General features: G+C 40.7%; 1 protein-coding gene across 1 annotated transcript; it reads left to right on the plus strand.

The window, feature by feature from the left end:
* Positions 1–200: 200 nt before the first annotated feature.
* LOC118556072 (serine/threonine-protein kinase pim-1-like) lies at positions 201–6,196 on the plus strand. Its single transcript, XM_036125720.1, has 9 exons — positions 201–341; positions 740–1,036; positions 2,537–2,680; positions 2,812–2,906; positions 4,631–4,678; positions 4,770–4,988; positions 5,314–5,491; positions 5,607–5,777; positions 5,891–6,196. Exons 1-9 carry the CDS (start codon positions 287–289, stop codon positions 5,980–5,982), a joined length of 1,299 nt encoding a protein of 432 aa, XP_035981613.1. The 5' UTR covers positions 201–286; the 3' UTR covers positions 5,983–6,196.
* Positions 6,197–9,783: the final 3,587 nt, after the last annotated feature.

Genomic DNA, 9,783 nt, shown 5'->3' on the forward strand with positions numbered 1-9,783 from the left:
TTGATATTTTGGTTTGAATTTTTGGATTTTTTTTTAGTTCTGTAGGTCAAGGCTGAGGTTAAGCCTAAACCCGAGTGGTTGCCAGGCAACATCACCTACCTTTTAACAACCATGACCACATTCTATGATGCTCTGTTATGTCACAGTAGAGTCAAAACTCAACATTCTAACCTGAGCTCAGAAATCTCTCAGAAACCTTCGGCACAGTAAGACGAAGCTACGCTCGTTCAAACTGCCGTTGCTTGTAGGTGAACTGATTTTATCTGAAATCTACGAAAAAACGAAGATGGAGAGAGATTCTGCAGAAAAGTTTAAAACCCCGGCCCTGAGGAAGAAACAAGGTAACTGAGTTTATAAGTTTCAATCATCATGAGCCAGAAAATGGTCATATTTCAGTTTTTGTAAACAGAAATGAAGGTTGATTTAACAAGTTCATTAATTTTACCCACTGAGGAGTAACAGTAAGCTGATAGTTGTGTTTTTAATGTGTAGTTAAGAGATTTAGAGTTTTAATCAGTCAGGATTTTCATGTTAGAAACTTTCTGTTTGTGGTTGGGAACACTGAAATTTTTAATCGGTCCTAGCTTCTGTCAGAAGCGTAAATCATGGTAAAATGGGTTAAAGGGTAGGAAGTTTGTGTAGTAAAGTCCCTGATCAGATATCTGTCTGTGAGACGATACAGAAATAATACAATATTCAACAAATTGTCACAAATCCATCCCAATGTCTGTCATTTTAGAGATCAACAGCAGCATGGCGCAACAGAGGCCAGAGTCTGAGAAAGACAGCAGACCAAGGAAAAGGAAAGCAAATAACAGTCCTGAAGATGAGACCCCAAGAAAACTGTTGAGGGTCTCTGAGGTGGCCGGATCCTCCACAAGCTGCCAGGACCAGATCAGGACATTAAGGAGAGCAAAGAGGAAAATGCCTGAAAAAGGAGAAGGACTTTCCCCACCGGCTAAAAAAAAGAAGAAAGGACTCCTGGAGCTGGTCCTGACTAAGGAGCCTCCTTCCTCCTCAGTGGACGTCAGCAAAGGTGTGCTGGTTTGATTCAATTCAACTCAATTCAATTCAATTTATATAGCACCAATTCATGAAACATGTCATCTCAAGGCACTTTACAAAGTCAACTTTAATCATAATATACAGATTGGGTCAGATTATACAAATCTGATGAAATTACTGTTAATTTGCACTGAGTTCCAAAGGAAGATTATTAAAATGAAAATCAGTTTTAATGTGATGGGCCACCACAAAGTATTACGTAACTGTGACGTTGAAGAAAACATGGTTTTGTTTTTTTGTAATTAAATTTGGGAAGTTTAATTATTTAAGTCCTCTTCCTCATAGGTTGCTGATTTTAGTACTGTACTAATTAGTTTGGTCTTTTCTTGTAGTTTTGTTTAGGTAAATGTATGTTATGTTCCCCTCTTGTGTCAAAATGGCCTGATCAACCAGCGTATATATGTTGCCCTTGTGTGTCAGTTTAAGAGAAAAGGAGGAAAAGTCTGTTCCTGTGTGGTAAAGAAAAAAAAAAGAAAAAAAAGAAGAAAACATGGTTTTCATTGTTTTATTAATAAAACTCTTAAAAGTGTAGCAAATATTTGTACTCAGTCCCTTTTTATCTGATTTTAATTGTGTGCCTTTAGAAGTCACCTAAGCAGTTAACAGAGTCCACCTGTGTATAATTTAGTCTCAGTCTAAAGCTAATCTTTGTGTTAGAGAAGATTATGAACAAAGAGCTCTGATCATCATCTGAACATGGAAAGATTAGGACACAGCTGCAAACCTACCAAGACATGGCTGTCCACCTAAACTGACAGACAATTCAAGGAGAGCATTATTCAGAGAACATGCCTGATCAAATTCTCAGTTATCCGGGTCATCGCAACAGCAAACAGACTTAAATCAGACGCAACCGGACTTTCGTTCAGTTCTTTATGAAGACGTTTCGACACCTTTCCATGAGTTTTTGTCAATTCTGGTGGTTCGCACCAGAGCAACCTGTAGTTGGTGCACTGCGATGGATAGGTGTCAAAACGTCTTCAGAAAGAACTGAAGGAAAGTCCAGTTGCCTCCGATTTAAGCCTGTTTGCTGATTAATCAGCAAAGCAGCCAAAAGGTCCAGTGTAACTCTGGAGGAGCTGTAGAGATTTACAACTCAGGTGAAATAATGTGTCACTATGACTATTACTCATACAATCTACAAGTCTGACAAAGGGAAAGTTAAAAGAAAGCCAGAATACATTCAGTTTAAAGATTGCCACAATCCATTTGTTTGGGTCTCTAGAGGCGTAAAGCTGATAGAAACATACTCCACAAGACTTTTCCTTCCACTTCAACATAATGTTCTGTTTTGTTTTGGTCCATTACATGAAATCCCAATAAAACAGTGAAATCTGTGGTTTTATTTTAAGTAGGAATAATGTTAGGAGCCACTGTAATTCTTCTTTTTCTGTCAGGACAGTTTGCTCTCATGGTCCTCTGTGAACGTTAAAATGCTCATGTTGTTTCTATGGGTTCTTCTTATTGTTAGAGTGCAGCAGCTCCATTCTGCCACATCACTGTACAGAAACAAGAAATTTAAGGAAGAGGAAGGCTAAGGACTTTGAAGAACCACCAGCCAGGAAGAGGGTGAAGAGAACGGAGACCAAAAAAGAAAGAGCAGATGCTCAAAGAGGTCTGATTTTAAGTAGTGATACATTTGTAACATAAGCGTTTATTATTAGACACAACTAGGATATGATGGTAGCTAGAACTGAGTAACACGAGTAAACAGGGTTTTATTCTCAACCATGTCTCTATGTTCAGCCAAATTTAGGGAACAATATATGGAGCTGCAACAGCTTGGAGAAGGAGGCTTTGGATCTGTGTTTGCTGGCTATCGAGTGGAGGATAATTTACCTGTAAGTGTCATCCCCCCCCCCACACACACACACAAACACACACGCACGCACACAAACATACCCTTGTTTTAAATACAACGTCTTTGTAGGACTTTGCCTTCACTTCCACTGACTTAAATTCATTTCAACCCTTTCTATGGCCTAACCCCATTCTCTTACCAGTATATGACACTATAGTCCTAAACCATATATCTCAGCCACAGGGGGAGTCGTGGCCTAGTGGTTAGAGCAGCGTGCTTGCACTCTGAGAAGGATGCAAGTACCTGGTTCGATCCCCGGTGCCTGTACTCTGGGTCCCTGAGCAACACCCTTAACCCCAGATTGCTCCCCAGGCGCCGCACAGTGGCAGCCCACTGCTCCCCAAGGGGATGGGTTAAGATGCACAAGTGAATTTCTCCATTGTGAGATCAATAAAGTTCTATTATTATTATCTAGCTGCCGAGAATTGTGGACCAAAGAAAGTCCTCACTTTACTAGTAAAATGCACAAACATTTTTCTCACACAGATGTAACTACAATGAAACACACACATTTCAGATTTTCAAATTGAGGGTCTGTGAAGTTATTATAATGAACAGATCTCCAACCTCTAGTAGACAGCAGGAGCAGTCAGAGTTTGGAGGGAAGTGAAGCACTTGGAGTTCACGGCAACATACTTCACAGCAGCGTATCACCAGAACCACTGAGATAATAAAACCTCCTAGAATCGATAGTCTGAGTTATTTGACTCATTATAAGAGAATTAGACAATTAGAAATGTGTCATTTTTGCTTCAAATTTTTGTATGGATTATCTTTCATGTTAGAGATGACCTGCAATCAGGTTAAAAGTTATTTATACTTTAGGTACTTCAAGGTCAATAAAAGTCCTACAGCTACAGTTAATGAAGAAAGTACTGATCAACTATTTACAAGCAACACAGAAAAATAGTTTTTTCATTTCTAAAATATTGTTTCAACACATGTGGATGAAAGTAATTTTGGAAGGTGTGATGCCCAAAGCCTCTGTCTCACATAGAGGATTTATCTGAAACCTAAAAAACACTTTAAAGCAGACAACTGAAATTCAGAAATACACACCCAGAATGCATTCAGGCATCCATCTTAACTGATGGCCTGCTCTGTGTGGTGATGACACAGTTTATCCTGCAGAATGGCATCCCTCTTTGGGACCATCCTACAGGTTCTCCTTATCTAAAGACCACTGGAAACGTTTAGCAATGTAGGTTTACAAAAAAGGACCTCAGTTTCAGACCTTGGCTGTCTTCACTTTGTGAAGAAACTTTTCCTCCAGCCTACAGGAAAAAAATATCTCACGCCTGCCTGAACACATTTTAAGGGATCAACAAAAAACAGTGGGGCCCTTCTCTATTGAGACTTTAATTTTTACATGTTTACTTTTCTTTCAGGGTGTTTTTGAGCTATACTCCTACATTATGAACAGCTAATGAACAGCTTGTTCTGAGATTAAACAATTTTCATCAATTTTCCCACTCTATTCTTTTGGGTCTGGTTCCTGTTTCCTCATTTTGGATTTTGAAGCTCAACTCACAACCTGCTTATGAACCAGCAGCCCAAAATCCGACGACTTTTCTCCCAATCTTAAAATCAGAGAATATATAACTTCCAATGGCTTCACTTTGAAAATGTTAAACTAACCCTTTAAGGGTATTCTCCTACCCAACATGATCAAATAGTACTAACCAACATCTTATTGTCTTGTAGGTAGCCATCAAACACATCCCAAAAGATAAAGTGATCCTCAAACATAAGGTAAGTGAGCAAAACCATCTTGGACTGGTTTCACTTCTTACGGGATTCCAGATTAATTATGGGTTTCTTCTGTTTTTTTGGGATGTTTCAGGATGAGAACGGCAGGCAGCTGGCCATGGAGGTGGCCATCATGTTGAAATTGAATGCTGTAGCAACCAGTTCAGGGGGGCAGTCTCCCATTGTGTCCCTGCTGGACTGGTATGATGTGGACCAGGAGCTTATTATAGTGATGGAGAGGCCCATGCCTTCTGATAACCTCTTTGACTACATTAGTGACCACAAAGGTCCCATAAAGGAGAGCAAGGCCAAGGTAAGCTGCTGGATGCAGTTTGGGCGTGTTTTAGATATTGTGTCAATTGTTGATTTTATTGTTTTATTTTTTGCATATTGAATACAATTCAATTAAGTCAGAACCATGATCTACAGTTCTTTTCAAAAGTCTGCATATTTGTCCTTTCACTTAACATTCTATAACACTTTATGTTGATCTATCACATATTATCCCACATAAAGCACAAATAATTTTGTTGGTGTATTCTGAACTAATCCAAACGGATATGAAGAGTTTTGTAAGGTACTCTATTTCCCTCCGAAAATTTTATATCTTCAGTTTCTGACATTATTATCTTTTATAGTTGATACTAAAACAGCTGGTGGAAGCAGGGATTTACCTTCAGGATGCAAGCATCTTCCACAGTGATATTAAACCAGAGAACATCCTGATTGAGACCAGCTCAGCAGTCCCACGAGTTGTCCTCATAGACTTTGGTTTGAGCTGCTTTGACAAGAGGAGAAAATTAGAGATTTTCCGTGGTGAGATTTGGCCTGAGATCCCGCTCCTTTCTCATTGATCAATGCTAATAAAACAAAAAGTTTCTTTTGCTTCTTCTTCCTCTTTCTGATTGTCTTATTCTTGTACATCAACTAGGTACCACTGATCACATCCCACCAGAATTTGACAGACACGGGAGCTATAGTGCTGGACCCACAACGGTGTGGCAGCTGGGAGTGGTCCTATTTGAAATTCTCCACAAGAAGATGTTCAAGACCCCCAGCTTCCTCATGAACAAGCTGAAGATTGGCAAAAGGCTCTCCAAGAGTAAGACAAATAGGGGCCCAAATATCTCACAACACATATAAATCGTTTCTCTGTTCCTCTGTTTTACTACTGCATTTATAACCATTGTTGCTCTTTTCTCTCTAACCTTCCAGAATGCAAGGACTTTCTAAGCAAGTGCCTGACAGAAGTCCCGGAGGAGCGTCCCACCCTGGAGGAGCTGTTGTGCCACCCGTGGTTTTCGTGAACTACACACTCAAACATAACCACACACCACACTTCACAAGGGATTTTTTACTTTTTCCCTCAGCAGGGAATTCTGACCAATTTTGGGCTGGTTAGACCGGCTCTTATGATTTTCCCCATATTCCAGAAACCCTTAGCTTAGTTAGAGATTATTGGCTTTTCTCCGGGTGCTCCGGTTTCTCTTATATTCCAGAAACATCCCTTAGCTTAGTTAGAGATTATTAGCTTTTCTCCGGGTGCTCCGGTTTCTCTTATATTCCAGAAAAATCCCTTAGCTTAGTTAGAAATTTGTGGCTTTTCTCCGGGTGCTCCGGTTTCTCTTATATTCCAGAAAAATCCCTTTACTTAGTTAGACATCCCTTTACTTAGTTAGTGGGTTTTGTTCTGGTGTTTCAGTTTTGCCTTCTGGTCCAGAAAAGTTTAGTAGCTTAACTGGACATTCATGGCTCTTCTCCTGGTGCTGTGGAAATGGAGGAAGTAGAAAGCACATTGATGCGTTGTAAGCTTTTACAATAACATCAATAACATCCCTTTAATTCCCCAAGATTTTTTGGTCCAAGTTTTCCTACATCCTAAGAACAACATCTATTTAAGCAGTTTGTTTTTACTCAGCTCAGTCAACACAATCAATGAACTATGTTGTCTGTTGTTTTCTCTAGATTCGAGATCCTCCTGACCCAGTGTGTTTGTGTATGTCTTGTCTCTCTTTCCTGTCCTCTCAAACCCCAGCCGGTCAAAGCAGATGGCCGTCCATCCTGAGCCAGGTTCTGCTGGAGGTAAATTCCCTTGAAAAGGGAGTTTTTCCTCTCCACTGTCACCCTGTGTTTGCTCTGGATGGGGGATTGCATTGAAATAAGACTTTCATGCAATCTGCTGGTTTCCTCCTCTCCATGGAATCGCCACCTTAACGTGGTGGAGGGGTTTGAGTACCCCCATGATCCTGAGATGTGTTGTCTGGGGCTTTAATCCCACATGGGATATCCCATGGCAAACTGCCTCAGGGGAGGGGTCAGACCAAGAGCGATTCGAAGACTTTGATGAACTAAGACCATATCCTGCAGACAGCATCCCACAATCCCCTGCGCTGTTCTCACGACCCGTGCTACGTCCTTCCTCTCCTGCACTGTGGGTAAAATACTCTCTATGGTAGCTCTGTAGAAGTTCTTTAGCAATTTATTGGAAAGTCCAGACCTTTTCAGTTTCCTGAGGAAGAAGAGCCATCGTTGGTCCATCTTCACCAGGTGGGAGGTGTTTGCAGTCCAGGAGAGGTCGGAGGAGATGTGAATGCCCAGGAACCTAATGCGGTCCACACACTCCACTACCACCCCCTGTATGCAGAGTGGAGCATGTTCAGTCCTCCTGGACCTCCTGTAGTCTATTATTACATCCTTGGTCTTACTGGTGTTCAGGATCAGGTTGTTCCTGGAGCACCACTGTGTGAGATTGTTGACTTCATCCCTGTAGTGGGACTCATCATTGTTGAAGATGAGACCAACAATGATGAGCCAGACTAATTTCAATGATGTGTACATAATTTGCTACTGTTTTAATGGTGATTCTTTAATGCTTATTTAAGTGAGGCTTATGTAAGTTAGAAAATTACAGGTTTTTGTAACCACGTTTTATTACTTTGCTGTTTTACTTTGTTGTTTTATTTCTCTCTCTTATGTGGGGGTGACAGTGTTTGCTGCAGGAGTTAGACAGTTTGTCCTGCAATTGGCGGGTTGCTGGTTTAATCCCCCGCTCTGACTGTTTCAGTCATTGTGACCTTGGGCAAGACACTTCACCTACACTGCTTTGCTCCCTGACACTTCGCTGTCAGGGAGCAATGAAAGCTGGCAGGATGTTCAGAGATTCTGGGAGAGAGCCAGGTACTTATGGGAGGAAGCTGAGGGGAAGAAGGTAGGAGGTAGCGATGCCAGGCTGATTAGTCGAGCTGCAGGTTAGCGGATCTAACCTGGGGCTGATTATTAACAGCTTTAAACACCACCTGATGGCTCTTTAAATATCAGTTTCTAACCACAGAATGAATCAATGAAAGCAGAGAGAGGAAAGGGATTGTTTAGATCTTACAAATGTTCAGCGTAAATGGACACGCTCATCTGCAGCCCTTGCCAACACCAATATTGTTCCAGCTGACGGAGCTCCTGGACTGGAGAGAAAGAGGAAAAGACCCCCTCTTCAATCAGCACCTCTGTCTTTCATTAGGGAACTACAGGCTCTCCCAAGTTTCCTACAATTACCTCGTAGTTTATGACACTGGGGCAATAAACTACGGGATCCTGAGTCCAACTTTTGCCGTTTCTCAATTCACGAGAACACAGGAAGTTCGGACTTGGCGAGAACTTTCTTGGAACAGAAGTATACTCGTGACGTCATCACACCCGCAGCTCTTGAGCATTTCTTTAACGTTCAAAACTATTTATACACTACACCATCATATCTTATTGAAAAGGTTTTTTTTATATTAATTCCTAAAAAGTCTAATAAAATATTTTAAAAAATTACAGAACTGTGGGTATAAAACCAACAATAGCGGGAATTTCTTTGTTGGGAGTTGTAATTGTTGTAGTTGTAGAGGCGATTGAATCTTCTTTTTAAAAAATCAGCACTTTGTAGAAGCAAAATGAGTGATACGAGCAATATTGCTGTTGCTTCGGTCGTTGGTCAGCTTTCCAGCAGGCTGAAGAGAAGGTGATGCAGTTGAGAAGGAAAATCCGAGCAAGGAGAAGATTGATGCAGCAGAGGAGGCTCAGAAGGCAGGCTTTGCTCACCCATCTATTGCCAACTGGTAGGCATTTTAAGATTCACAGCCTATTTCCTACTTTTATCTTTAAAAAAAGCATTGAGGATGGTAATAAAAACGTGATCAGGTTGCAATTGTGACTATTTTTCTAGAAATAATTAAAATGAAGAGCCAATTTTAACATTAGTAACAGTAGGGTTAAGCTACTTTATTGCACCTCCTGACCTTCACAGCATTGATAAAGAAAGGAAAAAAGATATTTTTATGTCTGTCCACTTTACAGTGATTAATCTATAAATTATGTGCAGTTAGTTCAGCTCATTCTTCAGTGAAATGGTAAAAATACCAGAGAAGGGAAGCCATTTATTACATTTACTATACTTGACTAGTTTTACAACACTATACACTTTACCTTTTCTTTTTTGAGAACTATATTATTCTGCATGGTAAGCAGTTATAGTTTTATGGTGTGAAAAGGTGAGAATTGAAAAAACAATTATGGTAACATTTGGCATTTTTTATTTACAGGAAGAAACAGAAACAAAATATGTGAGGATAAACACTTCTGTGCCAATCCTCCAAATATTTTTTAATGAAGGGGACCTGAAACCAGCCTTCAGGCTAAGAAGGTCCACCATCGTCCTCCTCCTTCAGCTTCTGCCCATCCATCCAGGCCCATGGATGGCCACAGGAGATAGAGGTGCTGGTGACCCTCTGCTGGCTGGCCCGCAGTGAAAACAGCTTGCCAGTAAGATCTCTTACCTTCTTGTCCTTAAATAGAGCCAGCAATGACACACAATTGATAGATTATATTAATTGGATAGAAGATTAAGACAAATCAGCATATTACCTAAATTACAAGTTAATTTTATATTTGGTACAGGTCAAGTGGAGGCACACTCCAACAGTTACCACGCCAAGGCGAGAAACATCATTGAGCATGTCTTTGGTGGTCTGAAGCCACGGTGGCGTTCCATCTTCTTAAAGGCGCTGGAGGACCGCCCGATGTTTGCCACAAAAGTAATCGCCGCCTGCTGCATCCTCCACAATATTTGT

The sequence above is a fragment of the Fundulus heteroclitus genome, chromosome 21 (assembly GCF_011125445.2).
Source record: "Fundulus heteroclitus isolate FHET01 chromosome 21, MU-UCD_Fhet_4.1, whole genome shotgun sequence".
In the NCBI taxonomy this organism is placed as follows: domain Eukaryota; kingdom Metazoa; phylum Chordata; class Actinopteri; order Cyprinodontiformes; family Fundulidae; genus Fundulus; species Fundulus heteroclitus.